Source organism: Gymnogyps californianus, chromosome Z (genome assembly GCF_018139145.2).
Source record: "Gymnogyps californianus isolate 813 chromosome Z, ASM1813914v2, whole genome shotgun sequence".
NCBI classification, from domain to species: Eukaryota; Metazoa; Chordata; class Aves; order Accipitriformes; family Cathartidae; genus Gymnogyps; species Gymnogyps californianus.
Genome location: NC_059500.1, coordinates 46,218,327 through 46,232,199, shown reverse-complemented (window position 1 = coordinate 46,232,199; position 13,873 = coordinate 46,218,327). Strand labels below are relative to the sequence as shown.

At 40.2% G+C, this 13,873-nt stretch overlaps 1 protein-coding gene across 1 annotated transcript in view; it reads left to right on the top strand.

Moving 5' to 3' along the window:
* Window positions 1-13,873, top strand: part of TRPM6 (transient receptor potential cation channel subfamily M member 6) — an 85,762-nt gene that overhangs the window by 27,263 nt on the left and 44,626 nt on the right. The window contains exons 10-15 of the mRNA XM_050913595.1: window positions 771-894; window positions 3,236-3,308; window positions 3,429-3,529; window positions 10,043-10,177; window positions 10,709-10,762; window positions 13,179-13,319. Of these exons, the coding sequence (XP_050769552.1) occupies window positions 771-894; window positions 3,236-3,308; window positions 3,429-3,529; window positions 10,043-10,177; window positions 10,709-10,762; window positions 13,179-13,319 (628 nt within the window). The remainder of the gene's footprint in view (window positions 1-770; window positions 895-3,235; window positions 3,309-3,428; window positions 3,530-10,042; window positions 10,178-10,708; window positions 10,763-13,178; window positions 13,320-13,873) is intronic.

The following is a 13,873-nucleotide window of genomic DNA, read 5'->3' as shown; positions in this document are numbered from 1 at the left end:
TGTCCAAACTGGAAATAAATATATATATATATGTATAGCCAATTAATATTTTTGTGATAGTTTTTCAAAGTCAAAAGGGCTTTTTAAATAAAAAATCAAATTTTAAAAAGGTGGCCTGGGTTCGTTCCAATTTAAAAAAAATTAACAATTTAATAAACTTTATATTCTAATTGTTTATTTATTACCTTTTCTAAATGGTCTTTTGGGGGGGTGGTATTTTTCCCTAGAGTGTTGTATTGAGAACTTTTTTTTTCACTCGCTTTTTCTTCCATATTTTTGATCTTTAAAAAAAAAATCCTGCCATTTCAAAAGCAAAGAAAAAATATGGACAAAAAGGTTAACAGAAAGATAAACGAGGGGAAAAAAGATGGGAGAGATATGAAGCCTAATGAACAAATAATGAGGAATTTAATTTTATCCCTATGTGATTATTGAAAGAAAGAAAAAGTTTGCTAAACTTTTAGTGATTTTTAGCTCTATATTCACAGACAATCTTTTGAAAATTGTTAATTTTTTCATTTGTTCTATTTCCAATAGTATATATGTATGGTCAGAACTAACGCCTGTGTGATTGATTATTTATGTTATGGGATGCCTTTTCTTTGTATTGTTGAAAGAAGGCAGGAGTAAGTCAACAGAGAAGTGGAAATAAGAGAGATTTCTCATATGTCTCTGCTTAGCACAAGTTTCATTTTTTGCTGAGATGTCATTTGAGCTGGTAAGAAGTAGCTAAAAATATACTTATTCTTGCTTGTGTATCTGTTTTTCAGGGAGCTGCGCCCTCAAGTGAAGGAAGAGGTCTTAGTGATGATTCAAAACACATTTAGCTTGGGACAGAAACAGTCCAGTCATCTATTTCACATTTTGATGGAATGCATGGAGCACAGAGAGTCCGTGAGTGGGGTTCACACTCTGAGTTTAGGACGTCTTCATTTGCTGTTACCCTTTTTGCTCTTTCTGCGGTGGGTTGGCGTGGGCACAGCAGTTGTAGAAGTAATGGTGTTATCTCTAATATAAAGATAACACAAAGGTGTCTGTGCTAATTTATTTACTGAGTAGCTCCACAGAGCCTATTTAGTTAACCTCTCAAGTTTCAGTGGTTGCTTATGAAATGACAGCCTTTCTGATTTTAGTAAAAGGCCAAACATCTTTGTTTTCGCAGGAAAGATCAAGTAATTCCTACTTTTTTTCTTCTTTAGTAGTGTCTTATTTGTAATTTAGAAATGTTATCGTCCATTCTTCTACTCATAACAGAATTGTGCTAGAACTTGTCTCTGAGTATTGAAATGTACTTTTGAAACGTGCTGGCATGTTTAGCAGCTCAGGTGCTCATTTGCGAGTAGAATCATAGAATCATAGAACGGTTTGGGTTGGAAGGGACCTTAAAGATCATCTAGTCCCAACCCCCCTGCCATGGGCAGGGATACCTTCCACTAGATCAGGTCGCTCAAAGCCCCATCCAACCTGGCCTTGAACACTTCCAGGGAGGCGGCATCCACAACCTCTCTGGGCAACCTGTTCCAGTGCCTCACCACCCTCATAGTAAGGAATTTCTTCCTAATATCTAATCTAAATCTACCCTCTTTTGGTTTAAAACCGTTACCAGTCATCCTCTCACTACACTCCCTGATAAAAGAGTCCCTCCCCATCTTTCCTGTAGGCCCACTTTAAGTACTGGAAGGCTGCTATAAGGTCTCCCCAAGAGCCTTCTCTTCTCCAGGCTAAACAACTCCAGCTCTCTCAGCCTGTCCTCACAGGGCAGGTGTTCCGTCCCCCTGCTCATCTTTGTGGCCCTCCTCTGGACACGCTCGAGCAGGTCCATGTCTTTCTTACACTAGGGGCCCAGAACTGAACACAGTACTCCAGGTGGGGTCTGATGAGAGTGGAGTAGAGAGGCAGAATCACCTCCTTCGAGCTGCTAGCCACACTTCTTTTGATGCAGCCCAGAATATGGTTGGCTTTCTGGGCTGCGAGCGCACTTTGCCAGCTCATGTCCAGTTTTTCAACCACCAGTACCCCCAGGTCCTTCTCTGCAGGGCTGCTCTAAATCCACTCATCGCCCAGCCTGCACCTCTGTTTGGGATTGCCCCGACCCACATGCAGAACCTTACACTTGGCCTTGTTGAACTTCATGAGGTTCTCATGGGCCCACCTCTCTAGCTTGTGAAAGTCCCTCTGGATGGCATCCCTTCCCTCTAGAGTATCAACCATATCATGCAGCCTGGTGTCATCCGCAAACTTGCTGAGGGTGCACTCAATCCCACTGTCCATGTCACTGACAAAGACGTTAAATAATCCTGGTCCCAATACAGACCCCTGAGGGACACCACTCGTCACTGATCTCCACTCACACTTTGAGCCATTGACCGCAACTCTTTGAGTGTGACCATCCAGCCAATTCCTTATCCACCGAGTGGTCCGTCTGTCAAATCCATCTCTCCAATTTAGAGACAAGGATGTTGTGCAGGACAGTATCAAATGCTTTGCACAAGTCCAGGTAGATGACGTCAGTTGCTCTTCCCTTGTCCACCAATGCTGTAACCCTGTCGTAGAAGGCCACCAAATTTGTCAGGCATGATTTGCCCTTCGTGAAGCCATGTTGGCTGTCACCAATTACCTCCTTATTTTCCATGTGCCTTAGCACAGTTTCCAGAAGGATCTGCTCCATGATCTTGCCGGGCACAGAGGTGAGACTGACTAGCCTGTAGTTCCCCAGGTCTTCCTTTTTAGCCTTTTTAAAAATAGGGGTTATGTTTCCCCGTTTCCAGTCACTGGGAACTTCACCAGTCTGCCACGACTTTTCAAATACGATGGAGTACAAAGTATTTGTTACAGGAGTAATGAGAATTGTAGCAATGATCGCTAAAATGGAAACCACCCAATATGTTTTTATTATTTTTTGATTTACTTTATTTGAGTGTCTGCTTTCTAGTTGAAAACTGAGTAGATATCAATCATGTTGCATTTTTACATTTCTCAGCTTTAAAGGCTGATCAAAAGGAAATAGTCTCATGTTATTATGCAGTAGGTTGATTCCGATTTGCCTGGGATGCCATTGCGTTAACAAGGAAAATGGTACATGTTCTGTCTGAAACAAAGGAAAATCATGTATGGGCCTTTGCCGTTGTTTGTGTAGAAATGTGTATGATTTAATCTACTGCAGCCCTTACCAAGAAGAAACAACTACAGACTTCTCTGCCTTACCTCAAATAGTATACTTCTGCAATTCTAACAGATAACCATATTTGATGCGGAGTCAGAAGATCAGCAGGACATTGATTTGGCAATTCTGACGGCACTCTTGAAAGGTACCTATCTAAAAATATGACCTGTTTTCATCTGACATACAGTCCCATTGGCTTACCTTTTCAAAGCAAAGGAGTAACATCAATGTGTGAAAACTGCTAGGTCCTTTACTTTTTTCCTAGGTACAAAGATGTCTGCTTCAGATCAGCTAGATTTGGCGTTGGCCTGGAACCGGCTAGATATTGCCAAGAAACACATACTAGTTTATGGACAACACTGGAAGGTACTATTACCTTTTATTTTTCACAGTGGCTTTACACTTTATGATGATGACTAATTTTCCATGATTTGCATTTGTCAAGCTTTAATTAAGGAATAGTTTGATGCTTGGAGTCAGTCTTCTGGACTAATCATTTTTGATTTTGGAGGGGCATTATTCTTAAAATTGCAAAGTATTCAACTGCAGAGTGCATCAGATGAAAAATCAAACACATTTGTTTCCCCAGAGAAGAGGTGATATCTAAAATTCCTGTAGTTTTTGCTGCTAGCTTTTCCAAATAGTTTCAGTGGTCCTTCTGGATATGTATTCCTCAAGCCTGTGTTGACAATCATTGGTGATCAAGGATATGTCATGGTAGCCCAGAGTACTCTTTTCTCCAAAGGAGTAGGCTCCAAAGGAATGCTACCTCTATTTTCCTAGCTTTAGACAGAAATACAGAAATACAGAATCACAGTCCTTTATGGTGTTACCAGGTAGAGAAAAGGTAGAATTAACTGTGGTGACATAGCATCATGGCATTATTTCAGGTATTGTTTCTTAGGAAGAGCTGCAATCAAGGCAAGCCATGATTTAGACCTACATTAACTATATCTGTGTGAAAGAACATACAGTAGCAATTGAATCAGTCCTATAAATTGTGTTTTTCAAGTTTTCAGATGTAATCCAGTATTTAAGTATAACCCTCCCTAAGTGAGTTTTTTTGTACATAGTACGATTTTTATAGATGATAAATATAAAACTGTATGTACCTCAACACATGCTATTCCCATTTGTTGTAAGAGTAAATATTTCCTTCAAGAAAATATATCTGATGCTCCCAGAATTACTTTTAAGTTTTCCCTTCCAAGAATTACAAGGTTGATTTTTCAATTTCTTTACAATGTAAATTTTTGAAAATGGACAGTGGGTATATTTTTTTTTTGAGTGACCGTAGCTGGTTGTTTGACACAGCAAGAGAGCTGAATTTATTGATCACCAGTCCATGTTTTCCTGTGGTGTATAAGGCTGAATATATGGAGGACTGTGCCTGAGATGTCTACAATTGGGCATCTATGAATTAAGGGATTTTTTGTTGTTGTTACCTCTTTGGGCTCAGTTCACTATCTGTGAAGTGGAGATGATCACATCATGTTCTTGCACAAAACCTGGTAAAAATAAATGGTGTCGAGTGCTCACTGAAAGGCAAAGAAGGAAATTGTTAGTTTCATTTTCATGATTTGAACGGTGTGTGACTAATAAGGGATGTGCCAAGCCTCGAACAATAAAGTTAGAAGAAAATGTTGAATAGCTCCCTGCTAAGAGAGCATCATTTACTCTGTGAACTGAGTAAGACTAAGCCCTCTGGGGAAACATAGTATATGATTGAGCAATGAATAATTGTACCATTATTCATGGTGATGGATTATCTGATAACTTTTGAGTGTTTGACTGCATAACCTTAACAGTATTTCTGTCCAACAGACTTTTGTTTTTATGGAATATGGAAAAGATTTGTGCATACATAATGACGTGTGCGTATTTTTGCCTTTATGTTTTTTTTTACAATATTCTGTTATGTTTTGACTAGATGAAGAAAATGTATTTTTCCCAATGTCTTCTTTCATTGTTTTATAGCACGTACATCTTTTTATTTGTGTTTAGTTTTTTGCCTTCAACAACTCTGCTGTGACCTGTTGATAAGCTTTATTGAAGCACATCTGTGTAAGATATTAAAGAAAGGGGGACACCATCTCTCTTTCTGCTTCAAATTCTATACTGTTGGAGTAAGAGAGAAGCATTACGCTTTTGCCATTTTTATCATTGAAGATATATGTTGGCAAGGTCTGTGAGTCTGCATCATTCCTTTGTGTTTACATGAGAAGCATGGCAGGTGAAACTTGCTTTGACTGGTGAATTAGTATAAATGATATAATAATAGAATCATAGAATCATGGAACAGAATCATAGAATCATTTAGGTTGGAAAAGACCTTTAAGATCATAGAGTCCAACTGTAAACCTAACACTGCCAAATCCACCACTAAGCCATGTCCCTAAGTGCCACATCTACACATCTTTTAAGTATCTCCAGGGATGGTGACTCAACCACTTGCCTGGGCAGCCTGTTCCAATGCTTGACAACCCTTTCGGTGAAGAAATGTTTCCTAATGTCCAATCTAAACCTCCCCTGGCACAACTTGAGGCCATTTCCTCTCATCCTATCGCTTGTTACTTGGGAGAAGAGACTGACACCCACCTCGCTACAACCTCCTTTCAGGTAGCTGTAGAGAGCAATAAGGTCTCCCCTCAGCGTCCTTTTCTCCACACTAAACAACCCCAGTTCTCTCAGCTGCTCCTCATAGGACTTGTTCTCTAGACCCTTCTCCAGCTTTGTTGCTCTTCTTTGGATGCGCTCCAGCACATCAATGTCTTTCTTGTAGTGAGGGGCCCAAAACTGAACGCAGCATCTGAGGTGCGGCCTCACCAGTGCTGAGTACAGGGGGACGATCCCTTCCCTAGTCCTGCTGGCTACCCTATTTCTGATACAAGCCAGGATGCTATTGGTCTTCTTGGCCACCTGTGCACGCTGCTGGCTCATATCCAGCCGGCTGTCGACCAACACCCCCAGGTCCTTTTCCACTGGGCAGCTTTCCAGCCACTCTTCCCCAAGCCTGTAGCATTGCATGGGGTTGTTATGACCCAAGTGTAGTATGCGGCACTTAGCCTTGTTGAATCTCATACAGTTGGCCTCTGCTCATCGATCCAGCCTGTCCAGATCCCTCTGTAGACCCTTCCTACCCTCAAGCAGATCAACATTCCTACCCAACTTGGTGTCGTCTGCAAACTTACTGAGGGTGCACTCGATCCCCTCTTCCAGATCATTGCTAAAGTTATTAAAAAGAACTGGCCCCAGTACTGAGCCCTGGGGAACACCAGTTGTGACTGGCCACCAACTGGATTTAACTCCATTCACCACAACTCTTGTGGCCCAGCCATCCAGCCAGTTTTTTCCCAGTGAAGAGCATGCCCATCCAAGCCATGAGCAGCCAGTTTCTCCAGGAGAATGCTGTGGGAAATGGTGTCAAAGGCTTTACTAAATAAAGAGATCTTAAACTTACAATGTTGCATTTTGGTGGCTGTTTGCTACCTGATATTTTCATTTGACGCCTTCTGTTCCTTGGTGAAAAGGAGGCTGAGGGGAGGCCTTATTGCTCTCTACAACTACTTGAAAGGAGGTTGTAGCGAGGTGGGTGTCAGTCTCTTCTCCCAAGTAACAAGCGATAGGATGAGAGGAAATGGCCTCAAGTTGTGCCAGGGGAGGTTTAGATTGGACATTAGGAAACATTTCTTCACCGAAAGGGTTGTCAAGCATTGGAACAGGCTGCCCAGGCAAGTGGTTGAGTCACCATCCCTGGAGATACTTAAAAGATGTGTAGATGTGGCACTTAGGGACATGGCTTAGTGGTGGATTTGGCAGTGTTAGGTTTACAGTTGGACTCTATGATCTTAAAGGTCTTTTCCAACCTAAATGTTTCTATGATTCTATGATTATATGTGTATGGGAAACAACAAAAATAATTTTCCTAGTCCCCACCTCTTTGACACAGAAGATTTTAGATAACTATTGCATAGTCCCCCCCTTCACTCCTGGCTTTACCAAGGTGATTATCTGTTCAGTTTTTCCGTATTTCTGACAATTTTTTCTGCTCTTCTGTGTACTTTTTTCAGATCTTAAAGTCATCTTTTGGGATGGGCAGACCAGCACTGTACCCAGTATTCAAGATATGGGGTTCTTCATTGGGATATTCAGTGAAATACTAATATTTTACAGATTATTCTATATTCATCTGAGTATAAATCCTAACAATCTGTATGCCTTTTTTACTTGTTTCCAATTTATATCCAACTTATAGTCATGCTTTCAGAAGATATGTCCACTAACATTTTTTTCTGAGTTATTTCAGGTCTGACGTGCAGGTAGAGTTGTTTCCCAAATGCATGTTATTTCACATTTACCAATATTGAATTTCACCTGCTTTTTTGACTGGTTAGCCCATATTATGAGAGTTTTCTGCACCTCCCACCAGTCAGTTTTATTCTGATGGGTATTTTTGTATCGTCAGCAAGTATTGTCAAGTAAATATTCAATATGTGGGGTTTTCTTGGTCTCCCTAGAGACTTTTCTCTTTTTCCCTACCATTTGATCAGTTATTAAACAGTTGGAGGACCTTTTGCCTTGTGACAGCTTTATTTGTTCAGAAGTCCTTCAAGAAAGCCATCACCAAAAGCTTTTGTGGGGATACAAACGTACTGTATCAATTGGACAGCCTTATCCTCACCGTTCCTGCCAAAATTCTGGTGGAGTTCTGATTTCATTCTACAAAATAACTGCCTTGTTTCCTCTTACTCTACTGTATTTACCCATGTTGCTATTATTGCTATTCCTTAGTGTAGTTTCATTATATTTGTCCTTATGAAGTTGTAACTGTGTTAATATGCTGTACTTTGACAACTTGTACACTCCTTTGTCTTTTTTAACAATTGGCATATTTTTTACCGTCTTCCATTCTGCTGTTAGAGGGGCTGATTTCAGGTATACTTCAGTTCCCTGGGAACTCTTAGGTGAATACCACCTGGTCCTGACAATTTGCTACTACTTTACGGATGCCTTCTATAATCTCTTCTACTGACATTTCAATTTGACACGGTCCCTCAGATTTGTCTGCCATAAAGAACAGCTTTGATGTAGGACCTTTCCTAACATGTTCTGTAGTGAGCAGTAAAGCAATGAATTAATTTACCAGTTCTGCAATAGCCTTATCTCCTTGCATGTTTCTTTTATACCTTGATCATCCTCTGGCCTTACAGATTCACTGGCAGTCCCCCCACTCCCGCTCCTCTGCTTCTGATATGTTTGAAAAAGATCTATGTACCTGTTCATAACTATTTCAGTGCAATTGTTCAGCACATTTTGAATGAGAAGTCATTGTCAAATAATGAATATGTTGTCCCTTTCAAGTAAGATGTAAAGAGCTCATAATAAACAAGCCTTACATCTCTTGCTGCTTCTCCAAGCAAAAATCAGAATGACGTATATTCCTGCAAGTTTTTCTTTCGACTAAGCAGGAAAAAAAATCTTAAATAACAATATTTTCTTCATGCATTGTAAAGAAGGAAAAAAAAAGAAAAAAAGAAAATGCACAAGCACAGTTTTAAAGTTTGCTTTTGACTTAGTTGCTTGCTTAATTAAAGAGGAGTACCTGTCCAACTGTCAGGGTCTGCCAGACCTGCAATTGTCAGGGTCCACAGTTTGTGCATGGTTATTGTGGTTGTGTGTTCAAATTTTGAATTAGATATTTAAGCAGCATTTTTTCGGTGATTGTCCATGCGGTCTAAGTATTTTTCTGTCTGTTTAAGTGTTTTAAGGAAACATGCACAATAATGCACAGAGTGTGGCCATTTCTTTTTAGAACTCTGGTCCTAAAAGTTCTGAAGGTAAGGATTGTAACCAGCTGTAACTATGTTTCTGCTTAAATGTCTGCTCAGTCTCAAATGGACTTTACAACAAAGAATGTCATTCTAGTAGTTACCAGACGGCTGTCTAAACCTTTTTAGACACACTGCCAGCACAAGGAATGACTGCTCGAGGAAGTTGAATACAAGAATGGTCACTTTGAGATATTTCTGGAAGAAACACCAATAATTCAGGAACAGTGCACAGGTTTTCTTTTCACATGTGACAATTCTGTAACATTTATTGGTCATCTTTTAGTATCAGTTCTGCCAAACGTAAATACATACGTGGAAAGGACTAACTTCACGTGCCAAGTTAGCACTAGCACCTGCCCCATTTGTGTGCCGGCGTCCTCATTCTGCTCACCCCACTGTGTTTTCTGTGCATATGTGTTCTATAGAAATTCTTTATATGGATTTATATGAACCTCAGAAGTCCAACTCCTTTGCTATTTTGCATGTAGAAATCCTGCTGAGCTCTGTGCAAGTGCCATGAGTAGAGTGCTTTCACCATTTGGACACTGTTGTAGGTAGAGCTCTGCTTCGTGGTGTCTTTGAGAGAGTTTATCCTAACACAGATTCTCTCTCATATTTGAAAAGAAGTCTGCTTTAAAGAACTTCAAGTTCCATTGAGAGATCTTGAAATACAGTACCTTGAAATGGCTTTTGTCATATGTCAAAAAAGAAAGGCTTCCCTCCGCCCCCTGTATTATCATACATTAGCTTCTGAAGTGAATTAAAGAGTAGGGAATGTATTATCAGAGTCTGGTTGTAAAGTTAGATTTGTAGAAGTCTCTACAGACGTTGAGTTTATGGAGACTCAGTTTTATTCCCCCTCTCTGTTGGATTTTTTACACAGACGGTTCCTCCAGCATATTTTTCTTTTGTACTGTGCACTTTAAATATACGTAAAGACAAATCATTGTGATAAAATCATTGTGATAACTGTTCAGGAATGTTTTATTTATTTCCAAATGAAGATAATAATTTCCTAAGCTTTTCCTTCACATCTGTCCTTCTGGAGGTTGGTGCCTTGGAACAGGCAATGCTGGATGCTTTAGTGATGGACCGTGTGGATTTTGTGAAGCTGTTAATAGAGCATGGAGTGAACATGCACCGTTTTCTTACCATATCTCGTTTGGAAGAACTCTACAATACAGTGAGTATTTGAAATCCCAGTGTACGACTTTAGATAAGAATGCCTGGAAAGAATACTGTTTTGCTTAAGAGATTTGATAATTAGGCCACATTTTTATGAAGGATTTTTGAAAAAAAATGAAAATTAACAGCTTTTGATAATTTTTGATTGTAATATTGGATTTTTGGATTGGCGACCCAGCTTTTTGTTTTCGATTCATTGACGTGAACCAGACTGAGTACTTACCTGAAGCCCATGAGAAATACGTTCTGATTTTAATCTGGTATGTGATACATGCTTATCTTGCTGAAAATGATATGTTGTTTAACCAAAGTGATACCAACTTCTTCCTAGAATATGTCAAGATTTAAGACAGTAGAGACGTTGCAGATTGGTGTTGAAATGTTTTTGAAGAGGTTTGTGGGGAGAGTTTGAGTGGGGAGAGTTTGAATCACAGTAGCTTATCCCAAAGATCTTTTAGCTGCTTTCTTTTACTGTATTAGTTTTCTAATGTAGAGTGACATGTTTGTTTATTGTCTTTTCACACCACAGAAACAAGGACCATCAAATCTACTTTTGCATCACCTAGTTCGAGATGTGAAACAGGTAATAGACATAGGAAAGGCTGGGAAGCAAAAATGGTAGCTTAGAACTTCAGTGGCCACCGGCACACTGCTACTAGGTAATACAGGGGAATTTTAGGAATAGAAGTGATGGGTTCATTACTATGCTCCTATATCTACTGAATCATTTTAGCTTCATCCCAGTGATTCCCCTAAGCAATTAACTAGCATACTACTACTGAATGCTCCCAAGGGTCCTGTACCTTAATTTCAAAGCCAAGCAGTTCGTGTAGATCAGACTCTCTTTCTCAAGTTACTAAAGTGACATTATGAAGTGATTGTACAGAAGACTTAGTGAATTAGTGCAGTAATTATGCTCATTGCTTTAAGGTTTTCTTTTTTCCCCAAAGCTAAAAAAGTTTTTCCTTGTTGAGCAGTAACAAAAAGATACTGTGGCAAGGTAGAATATTATTTTAATGTGCTGCATTGCCTAGGAGAACAGAAGGTGGCAGTGGATGACTACTGCATGGAGTGCTGGCTCCGTTAGTAGTTTAGTGGCAGCCTTGTTATTTAGCTACACAGTTAATTTATTTCGTGTTTCTGTTATCTGTTGTACCTCACAGCACTGCTTAGCCAGGAAGGGATGAGCTGTTCTTTCTGTATCTAGTCTCTGCTGCAGGAGATGCCTAGATCCAAAACTAGATTAATTGACTAATTCTTTCCAGGGTATGAATGCTAAGATAAAATAAAACAGTAAGTCTGACTGTTTGCAGAGTTCTGTGGTCTCAAGTAGTGGTATTTCTGGTATGATTTTCTTATTGTGGGTGACTTTCATGTCAATCCCATTGATGGTTCTGTAGATAGGTGTAGGGTATTCTGGTCTCCATAGCAAGCTATTTTCTGTGTTTTCCCAAACTAATGGACATATTTGAGGTCTAATTTATGTGATAGATCTGGAAGATCTCAGTGTTGAAAATACATTGAACTTTTCCAGGCTAAGAGATCTGTCTTTCTCACTGATACTGAAGTGATTTGCTCCTTGATATGACCCCTCTTCTAAAACCCATGGCCTGGTTACATCTCAGGACACTCTGGGAGAACTCAGGGTGTGATCTAAAGGGAAGCTTTTGGCACTTGGAATAGTGGAATTCAGGTAGAAAATGGGTGCACAATTTCAAAACTTTCTATGCTGTTGGGTAAGCTAAACTCACTTGGGACCTGCAAACAGACCTAAATACTGAAAAGCCTTTTTCACCTGAGCTTCTGTAAGTACGCATAAGTGCTCAGTGAATAGGTTGTGCAGTTGCAGTCTTATTCAGTGTGGTAACACAGTAGCTAGGGCAGTCACCAGAGTGATGTGACCATGGATTCCAGAATATTTTCTCCATTACTGTGACTAGCTTTGCTGCTGCTACATTTGAATGGAGATACATAGCAGTCTGCCCTTATAGCGTAAAATATGCTTTTTAGTGCAGAGAAGTATCTGCAAGTATAGGTAGTCAGAAATACTTGCCTAACTCTCAATGACAGAGCTGGCAAGCTCTATCCTGTGAAACGTGCTTTTGCCCCAGAGTGCTCACCATGTTGGTGCCTTCTGTTCCCTGGGGCTGGGTGGCCTTAACTGGCTGTACTGAGGCTTGCCACTAAAGGCTGTTGAAAGAAAACTCAGTCCAATGAAGAAAATGACTTTTCACAGTCTGAAAGGTATAGACCGCTATGAATACATAACGCCTCTGATTTCATCTATGTACAGGCCCATTTTTCACTTCCAAGAGTTGTGGTTTAAGGTTTTACCAATAATCTTTAAAATCTGCATGGAAGATAATCTGTTCTTCAGAGAATTTGTCACAAACCTTGTGTCTTGGAAGGACAGTGGAGGTAAACTGGGAAGCAGTGGTGCTTTAAAGAGAAGTGGTGAGAGACTCAGAAGGTACAGCTAATGCACGTGCAGCTGCTGTCCTAGTTGTCATGATAGTCTTGAGCCTCTACAAGAGATTACCAGTCTCCAGGAATTACTCTACAACATTAAATACATGCTTCATCCACTTCTTCATTTTTAATTAATGAACTAGTTTAATGAGCGAATCATACCATGCTAGTTTTCTCTTGTTATGAGAAGATTTTTATCAGTCTCTCTGGCTGTTGGTGATTAACCTGAAGAACCATTACCCTCACTGTTGAATGCAGGTGGTCTTGTGAACGTTGCAGTATACATCCCTGTGCCATGTGGGTGCAGTGAACTGTAGACATCACACTTTTCAGGCTGAAAATGTGGATGTGCCTGTGTTCTCCCTCCTAGGAGTGTTTCATATGCCTAATGAATGTGTACAATTTCCTGACAGATGCAGGAGCTCTCAGATGCACCTTATTCCAGACTCCCGTCATAGTAGTAGGGCTCTGACATGGCTGAATGTTGCATATAATAGCATCATGAAATGCTTGTGACATTGGCGTTTCAGAATACCATTTCCTTGGATTACAAGATATCACTGATTGATATTGGGCTGGTGATAGAGTACCTCCTTGGTGGAGCTTATCGGAGCAGCTATACAAGGAAGCATTTCCGAATTCTCTACAATGATCTCTACAGAAAACACAAGGTAAATTCTGTGAAATGGCTACCACTGGTCACCAAGAAGAGCTGAAATGTGACACCTGAAAATAGCTCAGGTTGTCATTGTGGTTTGTCTGAAGAGCATCTGTTAAATGTATGCCATGCTTGTCTGTTTTATGAATCTCTCTGCCAACTGTGGAGAGGTTGCAAACAAAACAGACAAATCCCTCCCCAAACTACTCCCTGCCCCCTGAGACCACCAGTGATTGTTAAATTAACTATTAGTTCAGTAAATTTACCTTTGTGTCCAGTAGCCGGCTTGTGTTCTTTGTCTGTCGTCCATCAATAAAGATTGACTGTACCAACCACTATTTTCCCTTTTGTGAAGCTGTTACATGTTTCTGCTCTTGCAGCTGGAACCACATCACAGAAATACTGAATTCAACAGGCATTGAATTAGACTTAGAGCGTGTCAGCATGGCATAGTGAAGAGCAACATGGAGATCCCTGACCCAAGTTTTGAGCAAATGTCCTACCTTTTAGAAGCAGCTCAGTGCTAGTGGTGCATGTTCCTGCCCAGGCCAATGAGCTGTGTTTGCC